A 14246-nucleotide genomic window follows, 5' to 3' on the forward strand; every position below is an offset into this window, starting at 1 on the left:
TTGTCCACAGGACTCTGTCGGGCTCCTCCGACCCACGCGTCTTCAAAAGGCTCCCAGACACTTTGAGATAAAGAGAAAAATCAATCAATCTGTCTTTCACTTTCTCTTCCTACTCCCAGCTTTAGAATTAAATCAAGTCAGGACTCTTCCCCACAGCCCACTGACTGGACACACCTTGATCCTGCCTTGCCGTTGACCTGATACTTGTGCCGACACGCGCTCAACGCAAGCCCAAGTGCAGTAGTACCTAAATTGATAAAGATCTGTTCAGGGGGAGGGATGAAAAAAAACTACACACACTCACACGCTGCAGCTTTTTTTCCCTCCTCTTGCCCACTCGCTCTGCTGCTTCTCTCCCTGCTGTCTCCTGGTGCGCTGCCTCCTCATTGGCCAGGCTGCTCTTCAATAACATAAGCTCTCTGCTCTAATTGGAAGGCGGCGGTTATATGGTGCACCAGGACCCCTCCCGCCCACCTCCTTTCTGCCTTTATTTTTTATTTTTCCCCCTAAGTGCCCGTGGAGGAGAATGCTGAGCTCTGCAAATTCATACGCAGCGCACATGCAGAAAAAAAGGGAATGGGGGATGGAGAGAGGAGAGAGGAGAGAGGAGGAGCATGTAGGACAGAATGAGAAAGAGGGAGAGAGCGCGAGAGAGAGAGAGAGAGAGAGAGAGAGAGAGAGAGAGAGAGAGAGAGAGAGAATGGGACAGAGGCAGAGCCTCAGAAGAAATAATCAATGAACTGCAGCAGCACGAGCAACATTCTGCATGAAGACGACGGCAAAAAAAAATAGCTAGAGAGAAGAAGAGAGCGAGTATTGAGGAGAACCGGGCCAGCCCTGCTCCCCAGCTGGCTGCAGTGGCCAACGGGACCCAGCTGGATGAGGCGAGAACCTTATAGCAATGCATCTAAACAACAGCAGAACCGCGGCTCACGCAGAGCGGCTCGGTGGCTGTGCTGCAGTGTGCAGTCTAATTGCCAGGCATGGAATAGGACAGGGAGGGGGGGGGATGGGATGGGAGAAAGGGAGCAGGAGGAGGAAGAGGAGAGGGGAGGGAAGGGAGGGGGTTTGGATGCAGTGATGCCTGAGTACAGTCTCCCAGCCAGCCAGGGATACGCGGAGGGGCAGAGTGGAGGGAGCCCGCCGCAGTGCACACAGCCCCTAATGTCTCCTCCTCATGAATTATTGAAGGAGCCCCGGGGGGAAGGCATGGGGACGGGGCGGGGCCCAGGGCTGCACACACTCCCGCCATCGCCCTCCTCCAGCCCCGCCATTGTTTATGATAATTAAACCGAGACACGGGCACACGGGGGGGAACCTGCTGTCGAAATTGAACATCATAATCCAATTGGACTGGTCTGGGTGTACATTTAAAACAGGCATATTTATGCCATCATACTTCCAAGTATAGCAGGAATACATTGCCGTATATCAGCCCTGTAGGGTCCTCTCTCGACGGTCCACTCACAGTGTAGACGGCTGCCGCTGCTGCTGCTGCCTGACGGAGGTCCTCCACCGGGGAGTGGATGTGTGGGTTTGACTGTGTGGTGTCAGATTCACCGCTCATTTCCTCCCTTACATCTGCTGCCTCCAGCGCCTCCATTGTGCCTCAGCCCTTCACCGAAGCACAATACACCAGGAGATCAATAATCCCTCACACAATAGCAGTACCATCTGCACCCGCGACACCGGCTATGCAGGAAGTTCGGGGGTGCCGGTAGAGGCCAATGTAAACACACCGACCGGCTAGTCCATAGACAAACATGAAGCCAAAGATGATCATACTTTTGTTTTATATGATGTGCAACTTCATTGCTGAATCAATGCAACTTGTGTTAGGAAGCTCAGGATTACTCCAATTCGGAACAATAAAAGTAAACGTTTGTAATGTATTCAAAGAAATGTATTACATTATGCAGATTTCTCAGAATACGCATTGAGAAGAAGTAAAGAGTGGCTGTTACACAAAGTTCAGAGGTCATAAGGCATCATCATATCCAAAACAATAATGTTGTCTTTATTTCATAGCATAAGGTCGCCCCAGGGTGGGGAATTAAACACTGAAGTGCACGGTCCAGCAAAAATCACCATCAATCTGTCCCATGGTCTGAAAGAGCTGTCCTCGTTCGTTCCTACAGATGTCGTTTCACTGTAGTGGTCGGAAGGCTGTAGACTGTGATAGAGATATCAGTGTGTTTGAAAACCTCTTCCAGCATCTCAGACACACTTTCCCATTTCAGTCGATCGAGGCCACAGCCAATCCTATTAGATGAAAGAGATACAAGTACATTTGAATACATCTCAATAATACGGCCATTCATCATTGTCAATGGTTTATTAAGTGTAGACAGATACAGGTAGGTGGTGTAGAAAGATACTATATATAGGCCTATATGTTTGTGGGATTGTTCTGAGTTATCACTATGCGAACCGTGGCATCGATATCCTGGTGACTCCTTTCGAGGTACACTGGGTCCTCATGTCCACCAGACTGTGTCTAAGGTTTTCATAGGTTGGTTTGTCGCTTGCCTTTCTCTTTGTGATCTGAAACAGAACAGGAATGAAATGTATTATTGTCACCAAATACTTTTTATACTTCTAGTATTAGTAATACATATTAAAAGGTGCTGTAGGTACGATTTGAGAGTTGTAAAGAGAGAGCACAAGAGCGAGATTTGGAAATATAACAACCAGAAAAGCTCCATGGAGATGGCTGGCATTTCACACACCTGTGATTGACAGGGAAGTTTAAATATATTAACCAATCAGAGAAGAGAGCAGTCTAAAATCACCTGCCACATACAGGGGCAGGTGCTGAAATAGATATTCTCGCAGTGCATCTCACTCACTTATAGCTGATAGATGGCTAGGCCATTTCTAACAAATTACACTCATATAGCATATCTTAAATCTTACCTACAGCATCTTTAAAGGGGACTTCACATCATAGAAACAGTAATTGAACATTTAACATTTACCAAATAGTATACATATCGTCTGCCTCTTTTCAGTACAGCACATTGCCCTGGGGTTTTTTCTGCAGAGGTAAAAAACCAACAACATTATGTCCAGTCCCGAAAAACATAAAATTTGCAAGATAGTAGCCAATGGGGACTAGCACTTTGCTACTCCTAAAACAAAAGTCTTCTTGTTGGGTGGAACCCAACCCATCAGGCGATGAATGTTTTATACGGACGTGACTCACTCTGTGCCTTCAGTTCCTCCACCCCGTTGAACTTCTTCTTGAACAGGACGGCGATGCCTGCCCCCATGCGGCAGTCCTCACTGATGCAGTGAGCCAGCGCCTCGTCCACGGGACTGGAGAACAGGTCCCCGCTCACATGGCTCACGGTGCATCGCTCTTCTGCGGACTGCAAATTAATAATAATAGACGGTATATTTATACCATAAGCTAACACCACGCAACAGCCATCCTATGTGTCGGGCACACGTTTAGGTTGATACTGCTTACTTCCGGTGTGTCAGAGCTCGGATTTTCAACTTCGGATGACATTTAGATTGGAATCAGTGATGCTTTCAGGACAGGCTGGAGGGTGTGGGGTGAGGAGGAAGGAGTGCACTCTTCTAAAGTTAAACCTTAAAGCGAAACCTTAAATGTTATACATTATACATGACCATGTACTCCGTTCGTGTTTGCAGTAACTTACAATCAGTCTTGGTCTTTGGATGGTTTTGCCGCACATTCAAATGAGTATATGTTCGCGTTTCAATGGACTGAAACAACTTTAGGAATAACAGTCCTCCTCAGAGCATGCAGAGTAGACTGTTTCGGTTTCGATATGACTTCCTTATTGACATTTTTCTTCTTTGATATGAATATGAAAGTCTCCTAATCATGTTTGGGTGAAATACTGCCATCCCTCTGTTAATGATGGGATAGGATATTTCAGAAATCCTTCAGAAGGAACGTGAATAGAAAGCGCAGGCTATACATTTGTGTTTATTTACGTTACAAAATTAACAAAAAATATCATTCTTATAAAATTCATAGATAGCTTCATTGTCGTACAATATATGCATATAATTATGTTAGCATTCAATTGATTTACTTGTATGTAAAAACACATGAGATACTGCAAGCAATTAAATACATATATAATAAATAATAAAAATACAATCAAATATTGCACAACAAAAATGTATAGGCTATTTTATGCAACATTAACATGATTAAAGTGGATAAATGAGGTTATATTATATGAAGGTATGAAGGTACTTTATGTTTTAGAAGCTAGGTAAATAAGGATCATTTGGATACCAGACTTAAAGTCAGCGCTGCATTGTCATTCCTGCATCCAGTCCTTGAGTTTCAGGTCCACCTGTAGCATCTTCATGACCCACTTATCCCTCCCAGCTCGGTCCATGAACGCATCCAGAGAGAGCTCCCTGATATGGGGCAAGAGACACATTAACCATATGGCAGTGAGTGAGAATTTTTTACTTTGATACAACAGCTAAACCTAAAAATAGAGCCGGCATTTCAATTGAGAGCATCGAAAATTGCTTAGAGAAAATGACACAATCACAAAACACACTCAGACACAACTACAGAATGTTCAGAACACACACACACACACACACACAATCACAGAAAACATGTGGAGCCAAAAGGCTCATCTCATCCACCAGCTCAGAGGTCTTGTCCACCCAACCTGGTATCATGCGATTTCGTGCTTATGCGCACAAACGTTAATCTATTGATCTGGTCGGGGTTAAGGGTTACTCTCTTAATCCAGTTCCCTGTGGCAGGCCTTCTTCAGCCTTCTCACTTCTCTCTTGACATTGTATAGCTTCATATATTATTGTCATTGTATGGGCAGGGGTAGTAGCAGTCAATAAATTGTACTACTCTTCCAAACATTTCATCAACAATTTGAAGTTGTTTTGTCGATGCAGCTGGAACCATCTTTGCTGTACATTTAAATGTCAATTTTAGCTTGTGCTCCAACTTGCTCCTCAAGATGCTGCCACTGTCTAGGAAGTCAATGGTGTTGTCCTTATTATGCCAAAAGAAAGGGAAACAATTTAAAGATGAAGGTTTCACAACACTGTAATCTCTTTTATTGAAATGGGTGATGAGTGGATCATAATGAAATAGGTGATGAACTGAGAAACATCAGAGTAAACAGGTTGATTTTCCAGTTAATACCATTATTATTCCTTAAAAACAAATATGCTTACTCCATTTCTGTCAAAAGCTTGGAACACATTTTCAATGTAATCAGCGGCCTCCTTGTTGTCCATCACACCAATAAAGCTCTTATGACTAACTAAAACAAATGAGAAGTTAAATTGTTTTTAACCATTATAATCAAAATAATAAGAATACAACAATATTGACCAGTGCTGGTAATCATAGTTGGTCATGTCGTGGTCATTAACAAAAACAAACTTGTTCAGTCTCATTTTGGATATCTTTAGACACTGGACTTTGGGTAAGTGAGTTTGCAGATTAAACCCTCACCCTCCTCACAGCTTGTAAAGCTGCTGACGCAGGCCTTGTAGGGACACAGACAACAACACACGCTAATCTTAGCCTCCAAGTGTCTCAGCAGTCTGAGGACTCCACTATGATTAAAATGATTCATAACTCAGAACAGAAACAGAAATGTTTTTTTGCGTTTCCAATGAATCAAGGGTATCATATATGCATGCTTCTAAGTAGACATGAAGGGTCCTCTCAATTTCAGAATGCTCATTCGTCTACAACAAATACTCAAAGGCTTAGCTGTCCCAATCTTCTACACTTATGTCTAACTCAGATAAAAACATCTTTATTAAAAGGAGGGGAAAAAAATAAGAAAAATGCATTACTTTGAGTAAATTATGCACCACACTTCAACACATGATCATTTATTGTCTTTTTGAAAACCATGACAACTCAACCATTCAATATCCACCTTATTAAGTTATTATAAGGCAGTGGAATAGTTTGTAAAAAAAAAAGTATACAAATTCCAGATTTATAATGTTATCACTAAGGTCAGACTTCATAATCTAAGTTTGAAATAATGAAACTGATCAATACTTCATGAAAGTTAACTGCACACTATATTTTCCCACATTATATATTTTAAGGGCTCAATTGATTGCATAGTGCAAAACGAAGATAAGGTATAAATGCCTATCGGTCATTAAAATATCATTCTAGGATCAAAAATTTTGGTGGTTATTGTGGTACAAAATGATTTCTATGATAAACCAACCAATATGTTATTTAAATAAATTGATGTAAGAAATGGTGGCTTTAAGCACAGTTGAGGTTGTTTGTGATATACAAATACTACAGACAATAAAAAATATTTTAAATATATTTAAATGTGTTCCAGTTTATGCATGCAACAGTCGTTATCGTTATGCAACAGTCGTTACCATTACTGAATTTCCAACACCACATGAAGACACCTGCTTTAAGCATATTTCGGACCTGAGTTTTACAAACAATTTAGATCCAGTCTCTCCTGTGACTAGTGCAGAACCCACATCTTTGATGCGTATCATACAGTGTAAACTAAGCTGAGCCTGATCGTTTTTCCTCAAGATCATTTGGACTCTGCAGCACCCTCTGTAGGCAGGTCAGCTGTACTACAGGCAGATGAGAGTGGTGGTTTGTTATCATTGATGCTAGCAGCACCATCACTGCTGCCATCCCCATTGTCCTGACCTTCTGGGTTCTGACATGCCCCTGAGGGATCAAGCTGCTCTGATTGGTCCATGGTCATGTCAGTTTGCAGAGTAAGGTCAGGGTCCAGGTCGCACTCGCTGTCTGAAGACTCCTCAGGCCTATTAGAAGGTGGAGATGGAGGGCTGCCCAGCTCTGAGGAGCAGAGTGGAGAACGCATGGTTACTACATGGTTACGTTATTAAGGAGATCAATTAAGAGACATTGTTCATACAAACAAAAAGGTAACACTTAACAATAAGGGTACATTAATTAACCATTAATTAACATGAGTTAATGCAGTAATAAGCATCATTATATATTTGTATTTGTATTTGTATTTATTTATACTATAATTAAATGTCTACATAAATACCTTAGTTAACATGATTGAACACACATTAGTAAATGATTACTAAATCATTAGTTAATTGTTAACTAACTGTTAATGCTTATAACTGCATAACAAGTAATGTTAATTGATGTTTAATAAATCATTACCCTCCTTGTAATGTGTTGCCACAGTAGCAACTTCATGTGCTTTTATATTAATGAAATGATTTAACTACTATAAATAAGATAATTCAACAACACCATAACCTGCATCATTACTTCCTGCCTACCCGGACATCCAGAGGAGGCGGCTGCTCCTGCAGACGCAGCTTTCTCGACCATGTTGCCAGTGCCCCGGGGGGACTCCTGCGTCTCCACGACGACCCCGGACCCCGTCTGAGTGGGCGACGCCCTCCGCCCACCCTCGCCGCCCGCCTCGTCCTCCTCTTCGCGGCGCTCCACCTTGAGCCTCTTGACCTCCTCAAGGGGTCTGTCACCGCGGTCCTCCGCCCCCCAGCGCTGGCTCTTCTCCCGGGGTCTGCTCCGTGGACTCCCCTCCCCCTCAGGGGCCATGGAGCCACTGCACAGGAACACGCCATCAACAATGCATTGGTTCCCTCTGTGCCGTCCCACGCTGTGACGACTGCGGTGTCGGTGTGCCTGACCCTGCCCTAGTTGTTCCCTTTCATGTGTTGGATGTGTTTCAACGGAAAGTAACCGCAGCCGCCGGGTGTGTTGCTTTAGCAACCCGACGGTACCTTCCTGCTGAACATGATGTAGGAAAGCTATATGCATATATATTTTGTGTATATTTGATGGGCTTTTTTGTGCACAGGACAACGGATAGAGACTGGGCAGCCGGTTGGAGTGGAGCACGAGCTAGGGTCTGCCATCCAGCTGCCCCCTCATTCTTTTGTATACATATCAAAAAATATACACAAAGATATTTATACATGTACATTTATTTAAAAATGTAAATTATATCATATATACTTACAAATATACACAAAGATATTTATACCTTGATATACATTGATATCTGATTTGTATCATTTCCAGCCCCATTGGATTACCTGCTGTGGCACTCTGTCCCATCCTCTGGTGGTGGTCTTCTCTCCCTGCTGACCACAGCGCTCGGAAGGCCGTTTGTAGAAAATGAAATGGTCAATGGCTTTGGTGGGACTACTGGGCCATTCAAACTGCTGAAACCACAACAACAAAATACAAAACAAAAGATAAATCCACAACCATGAAGGGTGAAATCCAAACTGCAAATACTCAACAAATATTGGATAATAATGACGAAGAGGAGAAAGCATAACATGGTTCCACCTTTGACAAGGACTGAACTCCCACCTGTCTGAACGCACTGAGGAGCTGTCGGGGGACGGCCCTCCATTCATTCGGTTTACAGTAGCTTGCCCGTTTTTCCTTGAAAACAAGAAAACTTTGGTTATCAGCGGTTTTATTCATCCTTTCTAGGCCTCGTCCCAAATGTCCCCAATTGCAATTAGTTATTGATTTTGGAGGGGGCTGCATTTGAAGCAGCTCTATAAAAATCCCTAGGGGATCAATAGCTAAGCAGCTTTGTTGTTTATTTACTTACTCCAATGGAGGGCGGACACAGCTCACCACCATCACATTCTGAAATATACACACAGAAATACAATTAGGAAAAAGTATATTTTCATTCATTTCATTCTACTACCTTAATAAACACCCCTTGTCCATAAGGTGCATTGTTCAAGACTGTGTACATGTTTTATTTGAGTAAGTAGTGAGTGATTCAAACTAACCGCTCACCTTCTCCACACCCCTGAGGAACTTCTCTGTTCCTGAGTAGTTTCTTGTGGGGTCTGTGACCAGCTCACACAGACGCTGAATGGTGAAGGGAACACTGAAAGAAAAAAACATGACATGTGTTTACATCCATACATAAACGGTATGAACATACATATATTTTTCTATCATGGATAAGCTTGTGAATTTGACAGATTGCCCACATCTCAATCTCAGCCCATACTGTGCTAGGCTAAGGTATATATGGGTCACGCTAAAGCCCTGCCTGGAACCCAGCCAACTGTTACATCACTGCAGCTGAACGAGCAGCTATCCTCCACCACTTCTCTGGCCTAATGGCTAAATAACCCGTTAACAATGACAACAATGCTTTCCAACCACAGATGCATTTGACCCGTAACCACGGATACCATGTGATGTGCTAGACAGAACGGGAAATCTAGGGTTTAAGTGTGTCCTAACAAGTCATGTTGAGTTTATTTGTAGAGCCTGAATGAGATTGCTTGCGTAACCTTCAGCTTTGAAACAGACATGGTTCAAATCTCATGGTTAAACCAACAATGCTTCACTCACCCACTGTAGCCATCGACTATTTTCACAATCCTCTCCTTCATCGCGTCAAAGGGGACATAGACTACATTTGGATTAGGTGACCCTCTCTGTTCAGGGGAAGAGGCATGGAAGTCATCCATAACGTTTTCCATCTTGAACAGAAAATATGTTTTGAACTTTGACCAGGGGATGCTGGAAAACAAAGGAAATAGAATGCAAACATTAGTATTAATGTTTGTCAAGCATAACAATTACAAGGAATACGTATGATAATAATAATTAGTGTGCTTTCCCCCCTAATAATACAAATGCAAAATATGCATGAAATTCTAAATAAAACAAATACATATATCATCTTCATACATCCCAGTATTTGGCAGTGTCACTTACAACGTTTCCCCGGTCTTCGCGACATCAATAAGGAGTTGCTCTAAAATTGGACAGGACTCTTTGGTCTCTTTCTTCTCAAAGTCTGCAAATGTAAATGTAAACACAAACACATGAAACAGTGAAATCTTAATTTGACGCAAATGCACTTGTATATGTTACCCAAACAGCGCTGCATTAAGTCATTCAAACAATACCCAGCCAAGAGCTCCGTTCACTTGTTATTAAACACGCTGTACTTTCCTATACGTCCTCTCACCACTAGACGCTGGCGACCTGCGCCAATCTCACTCAACAACACACATTTGCCTGAGGAACTCGTAATAAATCATGCAATTATTTCTCTAGTGGTGTATTCATCCAAATCATTATAAATTGACCTCTGAACGCTTCCAGTATTGCATCAATCTCCATAGTAGTATCCAGAAGCGACAACTAGCTAGCGGTAGTAGCAACCACAACTAAACTGGTAGTTGTTGCTTGCTGCTGTGACAGCGCATGCGCGCCAGGATCCAGCTGACCAAAACACAGAGTGGCGTCGCGCAAGTCATTTTAAAACACAAACATACTCATATTTGGTACTCCTTATGCACACAGTGTATTCTAAATACATTTATATTACATAATTTTGATCGAAATCACGTAAATTCAGTTTGATGTGACGTTTGAATCCAGCACCCATGCATGGAGCGTGTGCGCTGCGGCGTCGTACCGCAGACGGTGGGCGTCATGTGTTGTGACGGCGGAGACCCGGCCAATGAGTCAGCAGCTGTATCAATTAGCCACCGACCTCACAGTCAATAGCACCGGTTAAGCGAAGGGAAAACAATAACAACAAGATCGCCTCGCTTTTACACCCTTCATTATACCGGATTCGGTTTGTTAAAAAAAAAAATGGCAGTACCAGTGGCTGCAACCACATTGCAACTGAGCACGTCAGGTCCAAACCTGCTCACTTCTCAAGATCACAATATTCAAATCGACGGAAAAGATTTGGAAAACATTGCGAATAGCAACGACAACACACTGCCTCTGCATTCACCTTGGACTTTCTGGCTGGACAGGTACGTTCAGGGTTTGGGATTGAAGCAACATCCTATCCCGCACAGTGAAGAATATATGGAGGCTTTTGTGTTCAACAAAGACGAATGGCCCAGATCAATGCCAAAGATGTCGAGCTGCTTTCTTTAACTTTCCTGAGATTTAAGTTAGTTTACAACTGAATGAATACATTGAATACATATAGATACTATGGGGTTGCCAAATTTATGGATTATTATATATACATATAGATACTAGAGTGTTGGTCAAATATGTATGTTATTATTGTTGTTGTTATTATATTATTAGGCCTATTATAAGGCATATTATTGTGATTCTAAAATGTTGTTTTCGTTCAAATTGACATCTTGTCCATCTCTAATAATAACCTGATGGAGTTAATGGTGTGTGTGTGTGTGTGTGTGTGTGTGTGTGTGTGTGTGTGTGTGTGTGTGTGTGTGTGTGTGTGTGTGTGTGTGTGTGTGTGTGTGTGCGCGCACGCGCTTTTGTACACTGGAGGGTGGCGCAATAAAACTGGGTCAATGGTGTTCATTTACAGAGCATTGACTCTAATCCTAACCTGCCCCCATAACGTCATGAGAGTTGAACAAACAATACATCAAAGGAAATAAAGCAATGGGGATGCCATTTTCTTTATTCCTAATATAGATAAGTAGTGTGTACAGTACATACTTATAAAACCATATTATATACCATAATCATACAGTGTAAATCAGATATTACATATCATATCACATCTTGTAAGTGTATGGACAAATTATTTACCAAAAATAAACCAAAGAAATGCAAATGACCAAATTGTTGACAAAAATGTTGTTGCATGACATATTTTAATTTAATTTACAAAACATATCTTAGATAAGTAAAATACATTTGGTATAATTCTTTATGTTGCATAACAAACCATAGTGCTATATTCAAACTGCAACCAAATGTGGGCTAAAGTTGAACACAACAGCGAAAGTTTCAAAAGAGAGACTGTAAACTAGCAGGAAGTCACCGTTCCCAATATGAGTCATGGATGTTGTTGTTGTGGTTAACAATGAGACAAAACATTTAAAGGTTTCCCTATTAAGAGTAGTGAGGCTGTGTGTGTCTGTGCGCTCTTCTATGTTGTTATATGATAAAGTCAACTTTCACTGAATTGTCAGATCTCTCCCTGGAACCACTGCAGCTGAATGTGAATCAAACTTGAAAAAAATCTACACAGTAGAGACTGTCCAAGTGAGTACAATTTGTGCCTGTTTATTATGGATACGTGTATGATTTTAAAATAAATAAAAATATTAAGGTTCCTCTTTGAAGCCCTGGACAGGTTAATTCATGTTCACAACGTCATGTGTCCTTCATTAGTGATCAATACCAACTTTATTGTGATCATATGTAGGGATCGTATCGGCTTATTGTGCATAGATCAACATTGATCAATACAAATTTGTTTTGTGTGTACTTGTGTGTTGTCACTCAGAACTTCTGGAGAGTGTATAACAACATACCAGGGGTTTCCAGCCTGCCCCTGAGGTGCACCTATCATCTGATGAGGGGGGAATGCAGACCACTCTGGTGAGCCATACTGTAGCCTTATTATCACATTCAAGACATACCATGTGTCATTAAGCCATACCTAGAGTGACGATACAACACCATACAGCCAGTTGGATTTGTGTAGCCAGTGCACATTTCATTACAAGAGCAGGCAGTTGTGGATATCATTCATTCTTAATGGTGGTTTGGCCATTACAAACAATCTGTGACACATGGGACGTATTAGCAGTAGGTAATCAATCCTTGTGAAGCTTTGGGTATAGCCTTTGCGATTATAATGTTACTTAATTATTCAACCGACCATACAAATGCAAGAATAAGTAGCAAGGCAGACATTATCTCACTCTTAATGTTAGTGGTAGCGTTAGCGTATAGGCAATACATAAAAATAGTTTGAAACCTGTGTCCACCAGAGTCCACCAGTGAAGCAGTCTACCATAATGCCTAGGGTGTAGAAGACTCACAACTCACATATGGAATAACATCAGCGATGGCTAGGAGCTCCGGACATTTAATTCATTGAAGGCACCATGGCCCCAATGACCCCGTGTGATGACAACAGCAGGCTTTGGATAATTATTAAAATAATGAGATATTTTGAATGAATGCTGTATTTTATATGCATTGTGCTTTTCCATGAAGGGAGGAAGAAAGCAATGCCAAGGGTGGGGTCTGGAAAATGAAAGTGCCAAAAGAATTCACAGTGAGTCTGGTGTCGTGTTGTTTACCTAGCTTTGTACTGAGTCGTGTTGTTTTCTAGTCGTGACAGTTTTGTCCACTGTTTTGCAGTCTGCTGTATGGAAGGAGTTGTTGTTGGCTACCATCGGAGAGCAATTCAGTGATCACTGCGCATCAGGTAGTGTGAAATAGTAGTTTTGAAAGAACCTTTGTAACCTTTGTAACAATGAACTGATGTTAGGTGATATATCTGAAAAGTTTAATCATTTTTTGCAGGGGATGAAGTTGTTGGAGTGAGCGTCAGCATGAGAGACAGAGAAGACGTAATTCAGGTGTGGAATGGAAACGCCTCTCGTGCTACTGAAGCTAACATCTTGGGACGGATCCATGAGCTCCTTCCACAGATAGCTTTCAAAGCAGTATTTTACAAACGTGAGTATTTACCAATTTTTACATTTATAATCAAGTATTATATAGCAAGGACTCCTAAATATGTTGTTGTTTGAAATTAAATGTTGACCTTTGTGTTGTGTATTGCAGCCCATCAGGAGCATCATGCCTTCGAAGGGGGACGATCAAGACATTAGCAACATTTTGCACACACTTTAAAAACCCTTGTTGCATCTTGTGTATGGTTACAGTTTCTCTGTTTCAATTCTCAAACCTGTCGAGTTGGTCGTTATATATTCAACTGGTCAGGTAATGCAGTGTAATGCAGTGATCATTCGTAATCTGTTTTTTCATAGCTTTCAGGTATGAATAGATTTCTCAATGAAACTGGGTTGTCCTTCAACTTTTGCTAGTACAGAAAGGATAATGGTTTTTAAATTGCTGACTTTTTCAAAACTGTAAACATGCTGTAGTTGTATGTCAAGACTTTTGTAGATGTATGAAAGCATATTTTTAATACGTTTGCTGACCTGCTGCGACAAAGTTATATCTTGTTAAACATCTCATTTTTAATCTACAAATTGTTTATTTAAAGAGAGATTTAACTAGTGAATGCAATATATGGCTTTTAATATGATTGTTGTTTTTTTTGTATTTTGTACATGGAAGCATAAAGGATGCTGTATCTGTTGCAGTAGAAAATTATATTTGTAAAAGCATGGTTGAAGATTGCACATTCTTTCTTAGTACATTTACATTAGTACATACACAAGTGAATAGATTGTACTGTGTTTGCAATAACTAAACATGAGCCTAA

General features: G+C 41.4%; 4 protein-coding genes across 10 annotated transcripts in view; 1 reads left to right on the top strand and 3 right to left on the bottom strand.

Moving 5' to 3' along the window:
- Window positions 1-51, bottom strand: part of LOC311359293 (synaptotagmin-2-like) — a 55608-nt gene extending 55557 nt beyond the window's left edge. For 2 of the 3 annotated variants that reach the window (XM_084479287.1, XM_084479285.1), the window contains exon 1: window positions 1-38. This exon is cut by the window's left edge and continues 12 nt beyond it. The gene's annotated coding sequence lies outside the window, so the exon portion shown is untranslated. The other variant, XM_084479286.1, reaches the window with a different exon arrangement.
- Window positions 52-1067: 1016 nt separating this feature from the next.
- On the bottom strand, window positions 1068-3805 carry LOC311359294 (ADP-ribose glycohydrolase OARD1-like). Of its 4 annotated transcripts, XM_084479289.1 has the most exons (7): window positions 3669-3805; window positions 3473-3547; window positions 3206-3371; window positions 2979-3037; window positions 2432-2544; window positions 2089-2262; window positions 1068-1615 (listed from the first exon to the last, which is right to left on the bottom strand). In XM_084479289.1, the coding sequence occupies exons 2-6, from the start codon at window positions 3512-3514 to the stop codon at window positions 2133-2135; spliced, it is 510 nt and encodes a 169-aa protein (XP_084335415.1). In that variant the 5' UTR covers window positions 3515-3547; window positions 3669-3805; the 3' UTR covers window positions 1068-1615; window positions 2089-2132. The 4 variants fall into 4 exon arrangements, with proteins under 4 accessions (XP_084335415.1, XP_084335414.1, XP_084335416.1 ...); XM_084479288.1 differs by lacking the exon at window positions 1068-1615 and having other exon boundaries at window positions 1992-2262; XM_084479290.1 differs by lacking the exon at window positions 1068-1615 and having other exon boundaries at window positions 1992-2262; window positions 3473-3597; window positions 3669-3798.
- Window positions 3806-5116: 1311 nt separating this feature from the next.
- LOC311359649 (serine/threonine-protein phosphatase 4 regulatory subunit 2-A-like) lies at window positions 5117-10233 on the bottom strand. Of its 2 annotated transcripts, none has more exons than XM_084479714.1 (9): window positions 10135-10233; window positions 9758-9839; window positions 9389-9559; window positions 8819-8912; window positions 8622-8659; window positions 8372-8446; window positions 8089-8214; window positions 7306-7595; window positions 5117-6838 (listed from the first exon to the last, which is right to left on the bottom strand). In XM_084479714.1, exons 1-9 carry the CDS (start codon window positions 10166-10168, stop codon window positions 6564-6566), a joined length of 1185 nt encoding a protein of 394 aa, XP_084335840.1. In that variant the 5' UTR covers window positions 10169-10233; the 3' UTR covers window positions 5117-6563. The 2 variants fall into 2 exon arrangements, with proteins under 2 accessions (XP_084335840.1, XP_084335839.1); XM_084479713.1 differs by having other exon boundaries at window positions 8089-8217.
- An 88-nt stretch (window positions 10234-10321) lies between these two features.
- Window positions 10322-14150, top strand: LOC311360233 (eukaryotic translation initiation factor 4E type 3-like). Its single transcript, XM_084480338.1, has 7 exons — window positions 10322-10818; window positions 11968-12040; window positions 12285-12379; window positions 13004-13064; window positions 13151-13217; window positions 13316-13471; window positions 13580-14150. Exons 1-7 carry the CDS (start codon window positions 10649-10651, stop codon window positions 13624-13626), a joined length of 669 nt encoding a protein of 222 aa, XP_084336464.1. The 5' UTR covers window positions 10322-10648; the 3' UTR covers window positions 13627-14150.
- The last annotated feature ends 96 nt before the right edge of the window (window positions 14151-14246 follow it).

The sequence above is a fragment of the Micromesistius poutassou genome, assembly GCF_964030765.1.
Source record: "Micromesistius poutassou genome assembly, chromosome: 15".
NCBI lineage: Eukaryota > Metazoa > Chordata > Actinopteri > Gadiformes > Gadidae > Micromesistius > Micromesistius poutassou.

Bases quoted from the DNA above. Each gene is read 5' to 3' on its own strand.
- LOC311359294 (XM_084479289.1), bottom strand. From the start codon at position 3,514: ATGTCATCCGAAGTTGAAAATCCGAGCTCTGACACACCGGAA. The intron at 3,038-3,205 runs GTGAGTCACGTC...TTACCTCTGCAG, and splicing joins GGAGGAACTGAAGGCACAGA to AAAAAACCCCAGGGCAATGT. The intron at 2,545-2,978 runs GTAAATGTTAAA...GTTCTGTTTCAG, and splicing joins GACGATATGTATACTATTTG to ATCACAAAGAGAAAGGCAAG.
- LOC311359649 (XM_084479713.1), bottom strand. From the start codon at position 10,168: ATGGAGATTGATGCAATACTGGAAGCGTTCAGAG. The intron at 9,560-9,757 runs GTAAGTGACACT...TTTGTTTTCCAG, and splicing joins GCGAAGACCGGGGAAACGTT to CATCCCCTGGTCAAAGTTCA. The intron at 6,839-7,305 runs GTAGGCAGGAAG...TCTGCTCCTCAG, and splicing joins CGCCTCCTCTGGATGTCCGG to AGCTGGGCAGCCCTCCATCT.
- LOC311360233 (XM_084480338.1), top strand. From the start codon at position 10,649: ATGGCAGTACCAGTGGCTGCAACCACATTGCAACTGAGCACGTCAGGT. The intron at 12,380-13,003 runs GTGAGCCATACT...TTTTCCATGAAG, and splicing joins GGGGAATGCAGACCACTCTG to GGAGGAAGAAAGCAATGCCA. The intron at 13,472-13,579 runs GTGAGTATTTAC...TGTGTATTGCAG, and splicing joins CAAAGCAGTATTTTACAAAC to CCCATCAGGAGCATCATGCC.